Source organism: Mesocricetus auratus, unplaced genomic scaffold, assembly GCF_017639785.1.
Source record: "Mesocricetus auratus isolate SY011 unplaced genomic scaffold, BCM_Maur_2.0 Super-Scaffold_100015, whole genome shotgun sequence".
Taxonomy (NCBI): domain Eukaryota; kingdom Metazoa; phylum Chordata; class Mammalia; order Rodentia; family Cricetidae; genus Mesocricetus; species Mesocricetus auratus.
In genome coordinates this window covers 8,057,860-8,074,827 of record NW_024429198.1, presented here as the reverse complement: position 1 = coordinate 8,074,827, position 16,968 = coordinate 8,057,860, and the positions used below count along the sequence as shown (strand labels likewise).

The 16,968-nt window shown below is 43.2% G+C and overlaps 1 protein-coding gene across 4 annotated transcripts in view; it reads right to left on the bottom strand.

The window, feature by feature from the left end:
* Nucleotides 1-16,968, bottom strand: part of Mtmr12 (myotubularin related protein 12) — a 65,395-nt gene that overhangs the window by 20,361 nt on the left and 28,066 nt on the right. For 3 of the 4 annotated variants that reach the window (XM_005078016.4, XM_040757632.1, XM_040757631.1), the window contains 3 exons: nt 16,551-16,681; nt 15,094-15,184; nt 7,436-7,565 (listed from right to left, as the gene is read on the bottom strand). In XM_005078016.4, coding sequence (XP_005078073.1) covers nt 7,436-7,565; nt 15,094-15,184; nt 16,551-16,681 — 352 coding nt within the window. The remainder of the gene's footprint in view (nt 1-7,435; nt 7,566-15,093; nt 15,185-16,550; nt 16,682-16,968) is intronic. The other variant, XM_040757633.1, reaches the window with a different exon arrangement.

Sequence of the window (16,968 nt, the reverse complement as noted above, 5' to 3'; positions counted from 1 at the left end):
GCGTTTTATTACAACACAGCAATATATCTTCACATAAGAGACATAAAGTTTATAAGGTTGAGAAACATAAAAGCTTAAGTTGTTTATCTAAGATGTTTTTAGACCTAAAAAGTTATTTTTGTATGGTAATGCAAGTTATAGTAAAAAGTGGTTTAGGTATAAAACTTTGAATCACTAAGATAGGGTATATAACAGAGTAGTTTCTTGTCAAATACAAATAGACTAGACATTGTGAATGTAATTCTTACCTGATAATTATTCTTATTGTATACAATCTTACTATGGTCTTTTTATTTAGCCCAAAAGGGAAATGTTGTGGGATATTTGTGCACTGTGTGAAGATGTATTCGCTGTGATTGGTGGAATAAAAGGCTGAATGGCAAATAACTAGGCAGGAAGTATAGGAGGGACTTCTGAGAGAGAAGATAGGAGATGAATCCAGGTGTGCTAGAGACGCCAGGGTCATGGAAGAAGCAGGATGGGCTCTATGTGACAGAACATAGCTCAAAAGAAATAGATTAACTTAAGTTACAAAAGCTAGTAAAAAATAAGCCAAAGCTAAGGCCAGACTTTAATAGTTAATGAAGAGTCTCAGGGTCATGATTTGGGAACTGGCTGATGGGACAGGAAAGACTCATTACAATCAGCTTTCAGTCCAACAAATTCACAGAACATGAAAGCTCACATCAAGGAAGTAACAATGACTACAAAAGGACCACACTTCCCTGGTAAGAACCAGAGATGAACTGTCATCCCTAGGTTGGTGACAAGTACATTGACCAAAGATTAGGAATCCGGATGCGAACCCTAGCTATGGCTATGGCTCTGCACAGCCCTACCTCTAATGTTGAGGTAAGTAAATTGTTCTGCCTTTCTGGATCTGTGTCTTATTCTACAAGACGAGGATGATGAGGGATGTGGGTAAAGCTCTGCAACAGAGCCCTTGATTAGCATGCACAAAGCCCTTGTTGTAATCTTCAGCACTGAAAAGGTAGAGACTGGAAAATGTGATACCTAAAAGTACATGAAGTCCAAAATCTCATCCAACAATAACAACTTAATTACCTGTGTTGCTTATAATTAAATTAATAGAAAAAAATCAATAACCATGAAGACTGAGATGCATTTTATCACAAACTTTGACATGGGTATGATAATACATGACTTTAATCCCAGCACTTGGGAGGCCAGATCTCAATGAGTTTAAGACAGGGTCTCTGAGATTAAGGTCATCTTGGTCTATGTACTGAGTTCCGAGACAGAGGGAACTACATGAGAAATACTCTTGTCTCAAACAAACAAGTTCTGCCAACAACAAACATCTAAGGGGTGCTCATCTATGTCAGACATTATTCTAACTCATCACCGGAGTGACTCATTTAATCCAACACCTCTAACTGATATGTAGTATGCTTATTGCCATTTTACAAATAAAGAAGCTAAGAAACTGAGACACTACAATGACTGAGGCTCTCCCTGGATTACACCAAAGACCTGGAGCCACTGTGATTTCATTATCTACGGGAGAAATTTCATCTCCACAAGAATAAGCCTGCTGAACTGTAAGACACGGGGAAACTGGATTTTTCAGAGGGATCAAAAAATACATGGGCACACTAGCTCTTAGCCAAGAAACCTTGTTTACAGACCCTAGCTTACGGATCCTAGTTAGAGACCCTATGGTGTAAACACCTCTCCCTCAAAGACTCTGAAATAAAGCCTCCCATGACAGAAGGCGCCTGAGTGGCTAAGTTGCACATAAGTAATCAGACAGTGTTCACAGACCCATTGCACGCTTGACCTCCATTTGACAAGCATCAAGTCATGGAAAACATGAACTTCAGGAAAAGAAATCTTTATGTGTAGGTGCGTGTACCTAAGTTTATGTCTGTGCAAGTGACCTCAAAAACCAGAAGTGGGTGTTGGAGTCTCCAGAACTGGAGTTACAGGCAGGTGTGAGGTACCATGTGGGTACTGGGAGCCAAACCCCAGTCCTCTGCAAGAGCAGAAAGTAGTCTTATCCACTGAGCCATCCCCCAAAGTCCCATGGAACGATGGATCTTTACAGCAAAGAGATCAAAACACAAATGACTGTTCCATCAATCAATCCACACGCAATAGACCAAAACTAAATATCACCAGGGGTGTGGTCATCAAACTTCACACTGTGAGAAACAATTAGCAAACAGCTTGATTTCAAGAAAAATATAATGGTTTGAGAATCGACACATAAAGCAACTTAAGAAACCCATCAAGAAATGGCAAAATGCTACTCTGAATCGTTAATAGTAAGATTAAAAAGATGAAAGAGAGCGGGATGGTGATGGTGCACACCTTTAATGCCAGCACTCAGGAGGCAGAGGCAGTGGCAGGTGGAACTCTGTTGAGTTCCAGGCCATCCTGGTCTACAGAGTGAATTCCAGGACATCCAGGGCTATACAGTGAAACCCTGTCTTAAACAAACAAGCAAGCAAGCAAACAAACAAAACAAAAATCCCAAAACAAACAAAAAGGATGAAAGAAATTTTTCAAAAATGAGTCAAGAATTGATGGCACGCTCCTATAATCTTGGCAGTTGAGTGGGCAGCCTGGGATATATGATGAAATCCTATCTCAAAACAGATAAAACAAAACAACTTCTCTCCACCCCCAAGTCAAACTAAATCATGAGAAAATTTTAAATACCAATTAGATATCAGATAAATAATGTGAGGCTGGGCATGACACATCCCTTTAACTCCAGAATTTGGGAGGCAGAGATAGGCAGATCTCTGAGTTTGAGGTCAGTCTGGTCCTTATAGTAAATTCCAGGGTAAGTGCTTCACAGGCAGACCCCGGTCTCAAAAAACAAAATAAACACAAAAGTAGTGTGAATTTGAAAAATATGATAATGGTTTCATTGCTGTGTTTATTAAAAACAACCACAGTCCTTTGTTCTTTGCAATATATACAAAACATAAATGAAATGAGCTTTGAAATTCATTTCTAAGCAATCCAAAGGGGAGGCAAGTACGTGGGGGTATAGAGAAAACAGGATTAGCTATGACCCCATGACTAAGAGCAGAAGTGCAAAGCTCTAGAGGAATGTAGTGGGCATTAAGGTTGTTGTTCTGGAATGCCATGCCATGCCACAGGAGTGTACAGCAGCATCACCTGAGTTATCAGGGTACAGCAGCATCACCTGAGCTATCAGGGTACAGCAGCATCACCTGAGCTATCAGGGTACAGCAGCATCACCTGAGTTATCAGGGTATAAGCACCATCACCTGAGCTATCAGGGTACAGCAGCATCACCTGAGCTATCAGGGTACAGCAGCATCACCTGAGCTATCAGGGTACAGCAGCATCACCTGAGCTATCAGGGTACAGCAGCATCACCTGAGTTATCAGGGTATAAGCACCATCACCTGAGTTATCAGGGTACAGCAGCATCACCTGAGCTATCAGGGTACAGCAGCATCACCTGAGCTATCAGGGTACAGCAGCATCACCTGAGCTATCAGGGTAGAGCACCATCACCTGAGCTATCAGGGTACAGCAGCATCACCTGAGCTATCAGGGTGTAAGCACCATCACCTGAGCTATCAGGGTACAGCACCATCACCTGAGTTATCAGGGTGTAAGCACCATCACCTGAGCTATCAGGGTACAGCACCATCACCTGAGTTATCAGGGTACAGCACCATCACCTGAGCTATCAGGGTACAGCAGCATCACCTGAGCTATCAGTGTACAGCAGCATCACCTGAGCTATCAGGGTACAGCACCATCACCTGAGCTATCAGGGTACAGCAGCATCACCTGAGTTATCAGGGTACAGCACCATCACCTGAGTTATCAGGGTACAGCACCATCACCTGAGCTATCAGGGTACAGCACCATCACCTGAGCTATCAGGGTACAGCAGCATCACCTGAGCTATCAGGGTGTAAGCACCATCACCTGAGCTATCAGGGTACAGCACCATCACCTGAGTTATCAGGGTACAGCACCATCACCTGAGCTATCAGTGTACAGCAGCATCACCTGAGCTATCAGGGTACAGCACCATCACCTGAGCTATCAGGGTACAGCAGCATCACCTGAGCTATCAGGGTGTAAGCACCATCACCTGAGTTATCAGGGTACAGCACCATCACCTGAGCTATCAGGGTACAGCACCATCACCTGAGTTATCAGGGTACAGCACCATCACCTGAGCTATCAGGGTACAGCACCATCACCTGAGTTATCAGGGTACAGCAGCATCACCTGAGCTATCAGGGTGTAAGCACCATCACCTGAGCTATCAGGGTAGAGCACCATCACCTGAGCTATCAGGGTACAGCAGCATCACCTGAGCTATCAGGGTGTAAGCAGCATCACCTGAGCTCAGGCAGGATGCGGACTCAGTCCTGTTCCACCTGCTCAGTTAGCACCCAAATTCCAACAAGCTCCTGGGTGACTGAGATTCCTAACTATGGGAAGCACTGACTGGACAGTAACTTCCCCACAGGTCACCACTGCAACACCATCTCAGGAATTCTCAGCTCTCTGAGGAGTCTCCATACTATAAAGCAGCTGTGGGCCCCCTGTTCTAAAAGACTTGTATGTCTTCCCCAACATTCTACAATGTTAGCTCTCTAGTTACTTTTAGCCTCTGTCCCTGAGCAGTGAGGAAAGCACCACACCAGGCATTAGGTGGAGGGTGTTCTCCCGTCACATAGGCCGTCTGTTGAGACTATGAGTGTTAGTCCTCTCTCCTCAATAATCGTCACTTTAGGCAGTGGGGTGAGTTCAGAGAAGAGCCTCTCTCAGGGCAGCTCGGTCGTGGGAAGCTGGGTGACCCACTCAGGCAAAGCTGTAGTCTGGGGAGGGTAAGCCCAGGCAGACCTACATCCTGCTGCGTCAACATTAGCTCATGGGCCCCTCTATGAAGCCCACACCCCATGGGTCACACACCTTCTTGTATCTCACAAGGAAGTGGAATGAGTAAGGGTTTTAGGAGTGAGTGAACTGAAACAGAGAAGCAATAGGCCTGTGGCACCTGAGCAGCAGTTCTGACAATGCAGTTTCTCATCCTCACCCAGACTGACTGGGGGAGGGGGTCATCTGAGACACGAAGATATAAAAAGCGCTATAAACCCACAGTATTTTATGTGGCTGTCAGCAGAGTGCTAGGAAGCTATGTTCCCAAATGATAAGACTCAAGTTTCTAAAAACAGATCCACAGAGTCATCCTTTAAAAATGTAGGCCAGATCACTCCCTGCCTCTGCTCAAACTCCCCCTCATTGTTCTCAGATTCAAAAAAGATAAATTCTTCTGGAAGCATCCAACCATTCCTTCTCCTCGCCCTCTACTCCCCTTACCCTGGCGCTCCTCCCCAGCCCCTGGGTCCCTGGTTGTTCCTGCCCACCAGGCTTCTCTGCCTTCTTTTCTCTCAGCTTGGACCAAAGGCTACTTACTCCTTCCTGGCTACTTCACCAACTCTTCTGACCTTTTGCTTGATCTGTGTTTCTCCACATTTTGTGTCTGATGCTGGCTATTGAATTCAGGGCTTCATACACGACAGGCAAATGCCCTATCTCATTCAGTGATAGCTCTCTACCTTGAATTTTTTTCTATGTATTATTGTGTGTCTGAGTGTGACTACAAGTGTACACACACATGCCATGGTGTATATGTGGTCAACCAGGGAGCAATTTTCAGGAGTCAGTTCTCTACTTGTACCAGAGGTTCTGAGGATCAAACTAAGGTCCTCATCCTTGTGTGGGAAGCACTTTGCCAACCAAGTCATCTTGCCAACCACATTTTTGAGTGTCCTAATAGATACTTTAAGGACTTCTGCTAAAAGCTGCTGGTAAGAGGGAAGGAGCAGTTCAGTGGCACATGTCTTGCCAAGTGTGCACAAGGCTAAGGTTGTCTCTGACATCACAAACAATCAAAGTAAAAGCTAGGGTTGAAAGAAGGACTCTTTACACACAGTTGATGGGAGTGCCAAAGGGTACAATATCTGCGACAGTCTTATAATTCTCGAACAGCTAAACACAGAGTTAATCCCACACATTGTCATTGTACTAGATTATATACCAAAGAGAAATAAAAATCATAGACTCATAAAACATATACATAAATATTTATGACAAATGAATGGATAAATAAAATATGGTATGTCCATACCATGGAATATCATTTGGCAATAAAAAGGAAAAGCCAGAGGTGTTAGTACACATCTGTACTTGATACTCAAGAGACTGAAGCAGGAAGAGTTGGGGTTTGAGGCTAATTTGGGCTAACTATTGAGTTCTAGACCCACTTAGGATCCACAGGAAGACGCTATCTCAAAATAAATAAATAAATAAATAAATAAATAAGCCGCACAAAGCAGCCATAAAAAAACCAAATATCCTATATTTCACTTATAAAATGTCCAGAACAGGCAAATCTACACAGGGAGAACTGAGGAGAAATGTAGGATGCTAATTTGGAGTTTCTTTACTAGATGATAAAAACCTTCTAAAACTTACTGTGATGATAATTACAGAACAATGTCAATACATTCAAACACAGAGTGGGGGGACTAGAGAGACGCTCAGAGGTTAGTTTGTTTTGCTTTGAGACAGTCTCTTTACATAACCCTAGCTGCCCTGGAACTTGCTCTATAGACCAGGCACTCGACAAACTCAGAGATCCACAAGTGCTGGCTATTAAAGGCATGTGTCACTATGTGTGTGCTATTCTTCCAAAGGACCAGAGTTCAGTTCATAGCACCCACTTCACCAACAGCTCACAGACTCTGTGGGGTCTGTGACAGCTCATCTTGGTTGTCAACTTCACTGTGTCTGACACCAACTAAAACACAAGCTTCTGGTTACTCCTGTGAGGAATTTTATTCATCCCATTTGAAGAAAGAAACCACACTAAATGTGGGGAGCACCTTCTAGTAGAAGCCTGGACACAAGGAAAAGGAAGAAGAGCCCCGCCTTTTGCATGCTTGCCCTTACTTTTGCTGACAAAATGATCTACATATTGTTGTGGTATTCCCTTGCTGGTATCAGAACCAACTTCTTTAAGAGTTTTATACAGACCAAAGATCAACAGCTCTCCAGGAACCCTCCAGTCCTTTTGTGCTAGACTGGGCCTGCTGACACAGCCAGTCTTGTTGACTGAACAATTACTGATTGTCAACTTCTCTAATGTGAGGCAGCCATTGTTGGATTACCCAGACCACACCCTGTAAGCATATCAATAAATCGTGTGTGTGTGTGTGTGTGTGTGTGTGTGTGTGTGTGTGTGTGTGTGTGTGTACATCTCAATGCTATCAGATTTGCTTCTTCAGAGAACCCTAATATATGATCTGAGGCCCTCTGCTGGCCTCCAAGGGCACCCTCAGACACATATGCACATACCCACACACATACACAAGACTAAGGCGAGGCAACATGGAGAGCTTACCTGTCACAGATTCTGTAGCCTTCATTTACACGCACTGTTTTGTACTTCACACTACCCTTGGTCCGCTCCAGCTCCCAAGACCAGTCTTTAGGTGTGTCAAACATTACAGTATGGTTCCTGGGATCAGTGACTAAGAAAACAAAATTAGCATGCAATGAAGTCTTTGCATGACAATGACATTTAGTTCATGTAAACACACAAGCTCTGAACCCAATTTATTATACTGAGTCTATTTTTATCTAAAATAAATCCACAGCTTAACTGTTCCACTTTTCTCCATTTTTCTGTCATTCATCCAAAATTGTAATGGAAACTTTACTGAAATTTTCACTTCATTTATTTACTTTGTGTAGCAGAAGGGAGCATGGCATGCCTGTCATAGTGCACGTATGTTGGTGTGAGGACAAGCAGGGGTCAGCTCTCCTCTCACCACCAGGTTCTGGGGACCAAGCTTCGTTGTCAGGTTTGGAGGCAAGTGTATTTACCCCCTGAGTCCTCACACTGGTCCATGCTCTCTTTACAGTGTAGGAAAGGAGTTTTATTCTTATTCTTATTATTTTATGTTTATTTTCTGTATGCCAAGAATGTGTAGAAAACTGTCGAGTCCAATGAATGGTGCTGGGTCCCCTGTAGCTGGAGTTACAGGCAGTTATGAGCCATCCAATACTGGTGCTAAGAACTGAACTTGGGCCCTCAGGAAGAGCAGCACATATTAGCTGCTAAGCCATCCCTCCAGCCCCAAGAGGTTATTCTTGTTCCATTCCTTGCAAAAGTAATTTCTAGCTCTATTTTCAGTCATCTGCCCATGAGATAATTTATATAAAACAAAAATTCTGTGAAGCATTGAACGACTGGGCTTGGCACAAAAGCTAAGAAATGAAGTATTTTTAGCCCTACCACATGTGTATAGATAGCATGGCACACTGATTTGAATAGCATGCCTGATTCTGGAATTCAAATTCTTCTTCAGTTTGTGGTGCGTTGCCTGTGAGAGGCCTGTCCAGGATGGCACTCGGCTACTGAAGGCCATAAACAGATGAGAGTCACAGTGGAGGAAATGGCCAACAGCCAAGGCCTGCATCACGGTTACAGGAACTTTGGATACTAAATCAGCACTGTGAGAACAAAATGTCTAGAAGCACCACCCAAAACTCAGCAGAAATGGCTGTGGCCTTTCTCCAGGCCATCACTGATTGCTGGGAGTGACATACACATCAAAACCACAAACTTCCCAGAAAAGAACACCCCACCTGCTTCTGTTAAATAAAACAGAACTTATTGAAAGTAGTGAGAACAATGACAATAATCAATGCTTATATAAGTTGAATATTCCTAATCTAAAAATATAAAAGAAAATCTGAAACTTCTTGACTGCCAAGTGGAAAATTTCATACCTGGCCTCGTGTCACAGTCAAAACACAGGCACATTAAAAATATTCTATATAATCAGGCAGTGGTGGCTCATGCCTTTAATCCCATTTGGAGACAGAGATAGATAGATCTCTGAGTTTGAGGCTAGCCTGCTACAGAGTAAGTTCAGGGCCCCACAGGGAAAAAAAAGTGTAAGTGAGAAAGTGCTCTGTGGTTAACAGCACAGGCTATTCCTCCAGACTGTCAGGGTTCAATTTCTAGCACCCACATGGAAGCTCATAACTGCCTCTCAGTCTTAGGAGATCCAATGTTCTCTTCTGGACACAACAGGTAACAAGCCCACATGTGATTCATGTAAGCAAGCAATCACACACATAAAAATCAGTAAATCTAAAAAGATGTATAAGACAGGAACAGTACTCATGCCTGTAATGTCAGCATTTAGAAGGCTAAAGTAGGATCTTGAGTTTGAGGGCAGCCTGAGATACATATTAGAAACCCGCCTCAAATAATATCATAGTCAAACAGACACTGTCTTTATCTAGCCAGTGTAAAAATACTAGGCTGAGGGAGAAAGCTTAATCAATAATGTGTTTGCCTTTCAAGCGTGAAGACAGAAGTTTAGTCCAGGCAGATGCTTATATTCCCAGCATCGAGGAGGTAGAGACACAAGGATCCAAACTGTAAAGCACTCACATTAACCAAACCCATACTCAAAAACTAATGGCCACCAGGCAGTGGTGGTGCACACCTTTAATCCCAGCACAGGGGAGGTAGAGGCAGGTGGATCTCTGCTCAACACCAGCCTGGCCTACAGAGTGAGTTCCAGGATAGCCAGGGCTACACAGAGAAACCCTGTATCAAAAAACAAAGCAAAACAAAGACTAATGACCAATTAGTGTCCATTAGTTATAATCTTTACTACCCCATCCCCCAGTGAAGGTTAGAAAGAAGATCAGAGAAGGGTGGAATTACAATAGAATAAAGGTCCTATGTATCCTGGGTACCTGGCACAAAACAACACAAAAATCAAAGACAAACCAACCAAACAAACAAACAAACAAACAAAACGACCAAGGATCATGAAACTGCCACGATCTGAATAACGGCTTAGGATACTGAGCATGTATTGACAAGCCCAGAAACTGTCCTAGTAAGACCCAGACAACAGAGTCAGTGGTGCAGATCTTTAATTTCAGCACTCAAGGGGACAGAAATGACAGGATACATCTCTGGGTTTGAGGTCAGCTTGTTGTACATAGTAAGTTCCAGGCCAATCAGGGTTACACAGTGAGACCTGTCTTTAACATTTTTTTTTAAGTCAGGATCTATGGAAGAAGTACAACTCAAAAAACTGAAGTGTGATTTTTCTAATGTGAATCCCAAAGATGTTTATATAAAGCCACTCAGCACTGCCTATACTATACACCAGAATCAGAATTGTTGCAGGATATTTGGTTGTACTGTGAAACTCCAAGGCTGTTAATAAAATTAAAATTAACCTTGGATTGGGGGAAGAATCAGTGATTAGTTAACAGGAATTAGACACAGAGAGAACAGAGGAGACAAGAATACTGATAGAGAGAGACACACAGGAAGGAGGAGGGAGGGACTGAAGAGATTCTCAATCTTTTTGGTTTGGGACAGGTGGATAGATGCTCTCCTGATGAGTTTCCAGCAAAAAAGGAAGGTCAGCTACTTGCCTCTCAGCTTCTCTTATCTAGCAGGTTTTCATCCCAACATCTGACCCCCAAGTCTTTACTGGTAAATAGACCGACAGAGACGTAGTTAAAATCTAGTAAATATATACGTGCAGAATGTTAGGGTTCTCAATTTCATAAAACAATCTCTAATAGAGCCGGGTGGTGGTGGTACATGCCTTTAATCCCAGAACACAGGAGGCGGAGGCAGGTGGATCTCTATGAGTTTGACACTAGCCTGGTCAGAGACAGAGCCCTGTTCACTCCCACCTTCCAGAGTGAGGCCCACATAAATGAGGGGTGGCAAGCTAGAAAAGCTTTCTATATCTGTGCCCTTAAACAAGCCAGTCAGACATCTCTGACACGGGAGCCAGGATCACTAAGCAGCTACTGATTTGGAGAGTAATGACAGAGCAAACACACGAGGGGAGAGAAGTGAAGGGAGATGGCAGATACTGAAAGCACGGCCATGATGGACACTGTTCTGCTTGTTGTAAACTACATTTACACATGTGTTCTGTATGTGTGTGCACATGAATGTAGAGCCACAAGCAAGCCCAGAAGACTCAGCCCCTCCCCCGAAGTGAGTCCTCAGACTGAACAATGAGCATCTCAAGCCTTTTTCTCAACAAACTGGCAAACACTCAGAATTTTAAGTAATATTCATCTCACCCCCTCCTCCAGATACACACAGGGTGCACTGGCCTGGCATGTTTTCTCAAGCCAAACTACTGGAGTGATTTTTCTTATGAACAAATGTCCTATGTCCAAACATCGAATATATTATTCTCTTTTATTTCAAGCTTTAAATTCATGGCATCCCCTAGAATCTTAAATAAACCCAAGTATATTTATGCAGAAAAAAAGAACCCAGAGATAAATAGGATTATTTTAAATTTTGTCTCAATTTTGTTTTTTAAGATAGTTTCACATCTCCAGTACAACATACTCATGTGGGCTCCAGAGGCTGACGCCATCTTTTCCTCTACTGCTTGCTCTCTGACTTATTTTGGGGATAGAGTCCCTCACTGAACCTAGGCCTCACTCATTTGGCTAGACTGCCTAGCCAGAAAGCTCCCACAATCTGCCACCAGCACTGGGTTCCAGACATGCACCACTGCACCTGTCTTGTACATGGATGCCAGGGATTCAAACTCAAGTCCTCATGCCCACATAGCAAGCATTTTTGCCCACCGAGCCATCTCTCTAGCCCGATTTTACTTTTTATAAGTAACCATGGAAGCAATTCATTGGAACATAAAAGCAAACAGACCTAAAAGGTAAGTTAAGCAAACATCACAGGAAAAGAAAAGCTCCCAAACGAATCATGTATTGAATGCTTGCACCCAAATACATGTTGTCATTTGGGGAACGTCCTGGCTAATTTTGTGTCAACTTGACACAAACTACCTTCATCTGAAAGGAGGGAATCTCAGTTGATAAAATGCCTCCATAAGATCAGGTTGGAAGGCGTGTTCTTAATTAGTGATTGATAGGGAGGGTCCACCCCATTGTGGGCAGTGCATCCCTGGGCAGAATTCTATAAGAAAGCAGGCTGAAAGTGAAAGACCTGTATCGCAAGAACTTTGAGTCTTTAAAGAAAGAAATTAAAGAAGACACCAGGAAATCGAAAGATCTCCCATGCTCTTGGACACGTAGGATCAACATAGTAAAAATCAAGAACTTTGAGTCTTTAAAGAAAGAAATTAAAGAAGACACCAGGAAATGGAAAGATCTCCCATACTCTTGGACTCGTAGGATCAACATAGTAAAAATGGCAATCTTGCCAAAAGCAATATACAGATTCAATGCAATCCCCATTAAAATCCCAGCACAATTCTTCACAGACCTTGAAAGAACAATAATCAACTTTATATGGAAAAACAAAAGACCCAGGATAGCCAAAACAACCCTATGCAACAAAGCAACATCTAAAGCCATCACCGTCCCTGATTTCAAGCTCTATTATAGAACTATAGTCCTGAAAACGTGTTGGTACTGGCACAAAAATAGACAGGTGACCAATGGAATCGAATTGAACACCCCGATATTAACCCATACACGTATGAACATCTGATCTTCGACAAAGAAGCTAAAAATACACAATGGAAAAAAGAAAATGTCTTCAACAAATGGTGCTGGCATAGTGGCATGTAGAAGCTTGCAGATAGATCCATGTCTATCTCTATGCACAAAACTTAAGTCCAAATGGATCAAAGACCTCAACATAAATCCAGCCACACTGAATCTCTTAGAAGAGTAAGTGGGAGGTACCCTTGAACAAATTGGTACAGGAGACCACTTCCTGAATATAACACCAGTAGCACAGGCACTGGGGTCAACAATTAATACATGGAACCTCTTGAAACTAAGAAGCTTCTGTAAGGCAAAGGACACAGTCAAGACAAAAAGGCAGCCCACAGAATGGGAAAAGATATTCACTAACCCCACATCCGACAGAGGGCTGATCTCTAAAATTTACAAAGAACTCAAGAAGCAAGTCTCCAAAACACCAAAGGATCCAATTAAGAAGCGGGCTGCAGAACTAAATAGAGAATTTTCAATAGAGGAGTCTAAAATGGCTGAGAGGCACTTGAGAAAGTGCTCAACATCCCTAGCCATCCGGGAAATGCAAATCAAAACAACTCTGAGATACCATCTTACTCCTGTCAGAATGGCTAAAATCAAAAACACCAACGACAATTTATACTGGAGGGGATGTGGAGAAAGGGGAACACTCCTCCACTGCTGGTGGGAGTGCCAACTTGTACAGCCACTTTGGAAATCAGTATGGAGATTCCTCAGAAAAATGGGAATCAGTCCACAAGATCCAGCAATTCCACTCTTAGGCATATACCCAAAAGACGCCCATTCATACAACAAGGACACCTGTTCCACTATGTTCACAGCAGCATTATTTGTAATAGCCATAACCTGGAAGCAACCTAGATGCCCCTCAACCGAAGAGTGGATAGAGAAAATGTGGTACATTTATACAATGGAGTACTATTCAGTGTGTGTGTGGGGGGGGGGCAATGGAATCTTGAAATTTGCAGGCAAATGGACGGCACTAGAAGAAACCATCCTGAGTGAGGTAACCCAGTCACAAAAAGACAAACATGGTATGTACTCACTCATATATGGATTTTAGACATGGATCAGGGAGTGCCAGCCTATAATCCCACTGCCAGAGTCTGGGAAACAGAACCTTCAACCAATGACTGATAGAAGCAGAGACAGACACCCACAGTTAAATACTGAGCTGAGCTCAAGTAACCGAGGGACAGAGAGGGAGGACTAATGAACAAAGGGGTCAAGACTGGGCTGATTTAACCCACAGAAACAGCTGACCTGAACAAGGGGGAGCTCTTGAACCCCAGACTGACAGCTGGGAATCCAGCATGGGACTGATCCAGATCCCCAAATGAGGGTGTCAGTGAGGAGGCCTAGGTAATCTATGGGGCCTTGGGTAGTAGATCAGTATTTATTCCTGGCATACAAATGGACTTTGTGTGCCCATCCCACAATGAGAGATGCTCTTTCAGCCTGGACTCTTGGGGAAGGGCCCAGGCCCTGCCCTGGATGAAATGACAGACTATGGACAACCCCCATGGAGGGCCTCACCCTCCCTAGGGAAAGCATTGGGGATTGGGAAAGAGGGGAGGGAGAGGTTAGTGGGAAAGTGTGGGAGGAGGGGAGGGCGAAGGAGCTGGGATTGACGTGTGAAGCAACCTTGTTTCTAATTTAAATTAAAAAAAAAAAAAAAGAAAGCAGGCTGAACAAAGCATAAGGGATAAGCCAGTAAGCAGCTCCCCTCCATGGCCTCTGCATCAGCTCCTGCCTCCAGGATCCTGCCCAGCTTGAGTTTCTGTCCTGATTGCCATTAATGATGAATATGATACAGAAGTGTAGGTCAAACAAACTCTGTCCTCCCTAGCTTGCTTTTCGGTCGTGGTGTTTAATCATAATCTAACTAAGAAGGAAGGATGCCGACACTTTGAGAGATTGGGCATTCCTAGAGGAAGCAGGTCACTGGGGTGTATCTTTGAAAGTTATATCTGGTTTCCAGTTCCTTCCTTTTATATTTCCTGTCCTTTACCACAAGGTGAACAACCTACCCATTCACAGGCACATGGGTCAAGCAGCCATGGAGTGAACCCTCTTAAACAGTGACTCAAAATAAATCTTTTTTTTAAGATTTATTTATTATGAATACAACATCCTGCCTCCATGTATGTCTGCACTCCAGAAGAGGGCCCCAGATCTCATTACAGATGGTTGTGAGCCACCATGTGGTTGCTGGGAATTGAACTCAGGACCTCTGGAAGAGCAGTCAGTGCTCTTAACCTCTGAGCCACCTCTCCAGCCCCCCAAAATAAATCTTTCTTCCCTGTTCTGACAAACTCACTAAATGGGGTTTCCCCTCTATTTTACAGGTGGGAGTAGAAAGGAACCTCTGGGGATGGGGACACTTGCTGGGAATTCCAGTATTCAGGAGACCAGGCAGGAAGTTCCTGAATTTGAGATCAGCTTGGGCTATAGAGAGACAAAACCAAAAATGAATAGGAAGGATCCGAAGAGACTTACCTGTGTTGTGTACAGCAGCTGCATAGGAAAACAGAAAGAGTCTTTTCAACAATTTAGGAGCTTGGGTATGATGGATTATACCACTGACAATCTAGAGAAGAAAGAACCAATGTATACTGTTATGCTTCTGATAGATCAACGCTAAGAAAGGTAGTCAACTCTGTTCTCTATCATATTAATAGGTTCTGGGGACAGCACAACCCTCGCTGAACTTGGATCTAAGTTAGCTCTTAGAATAGTGCCAGGGCAACAGAATACTGTTTTGTCATGCTTTCTAAGATCTGTGAATTTCTAGGGAAAATTTAAAACATAGTCTAACTTCCCCAAACTAAGAGTTAAACATCTCAATTGCCCAATTAGGTCAGGTCCAAATATCCACCATGTGGAAGACTCACAACACATAGCCGACTCACTTGTGGGTGCTCTAGACAATGAAGGAAGAGCTAAGCATGCAGTCCAGTCAGCAGTATGTTTGCCTAGCATGCACAAAGTCCTAGTAGCACATGCTTACAGTCGCAACACTCAGGAGGTAGAGGGGGGAGGAGCAAAGCCCCAAGGTCATTCCCAGCTACAGAGAGCATTCGAGGCAGTCTGGGCTACACAAGCCGTTGTCTCAATAGGAAAGAGAAGAAAAGATAACTGTCACTGTGCTTTCTGGCTACTGAGCTAATCAGAAGTATGTTTGGATAAACAACTAAAATAAGTATTCAAAAGGAAATGCTTTGTTTCTCAGGAAATTTTCTCTATCTACAGTTTTCTTTGTCTGCTCAGAATAGATACTATAATCACATTTACTACTCTAACTGAACTACCATACAATCTCAAGAAAAACTTAGGGTATTACCCATAGCATGTCTTGTCATAATTACAGATAAGGCAGTATAAGCAAACTGGCTTCTTGTTGGGTTTTCCCTAATGTGAGCACCATGAGGGGAGAAAGTTTGAGATCTTCATTGTCTCAGCAAGGAATTACAATGAATTGCAGCAAACTAGTACAGCCATTTCCTGACCACAACTTGAAGTGTCCACCAGGAAATGACCCTTAATCTTTACAGGTGTGCACTTAGTGACCTGACTTTGCTCACGAACAACTGCTTTTTCATAGAGGTAAACTCCAGATTCTCAGCAGTCAGAAGCTGGCACTCCTGTGTTAGATAGACTGTGGGGGAAGGACCAGCCTTAGCTGTCCCTTCTTCCCCATTCCCAAGCAGACCCTGACCTCACTCAACACCTCCCACCTGTTAGTAGTTCTAAATCAGCACTATGAATTGAAGGACTCAAGGTGACACTTATCCTCTCAAACTTATCCCAACTCTCTGTCTCACACACACTAATCCAAGAGGGAGATTACGGCTGATTTTAGTTCCCTTCCACCTTCAGGTAATACAAGCAAAAGCTACAGTCAGTGGGGGGAAACCTGATGGGAAATAAACCTAAAAACACATGCAACTAGTTACCCTTTTGACTTCCTCTTCCTTTGTGTACCTCAGACAAAAGTGTAGCACCCGCAGGTCTTTGCAGTGGATAACAAGCTTCTCGGGGTATTTCTTTAGTTGTCCAAACAGAGGTTTTTTTTTCTCATCAAACACTACAGATCAATGACAAAATCATGAGTAGAAATGAATGTTATATGGAACAAATTAATGCTGAAAGAACAGGTAGACTGTTAGCGTCTAAGGTCAGAAATCCCTCCCAGAAATATTCTGTTTTTGCTTTTTGCTGCTAATTGTTTTTTTTCCCTTGCTTTTGTTTTTTTGCTTTTGTTTTGGTTTGTTTTTTTCAAGACAGGGTTTCTCTCTGTAGTTCTGGCTATTCTGGATCTAAGTTTATAGATCAGACTGGCCGGGAACTGAGATCCACCTGCCTCTGCCTCCA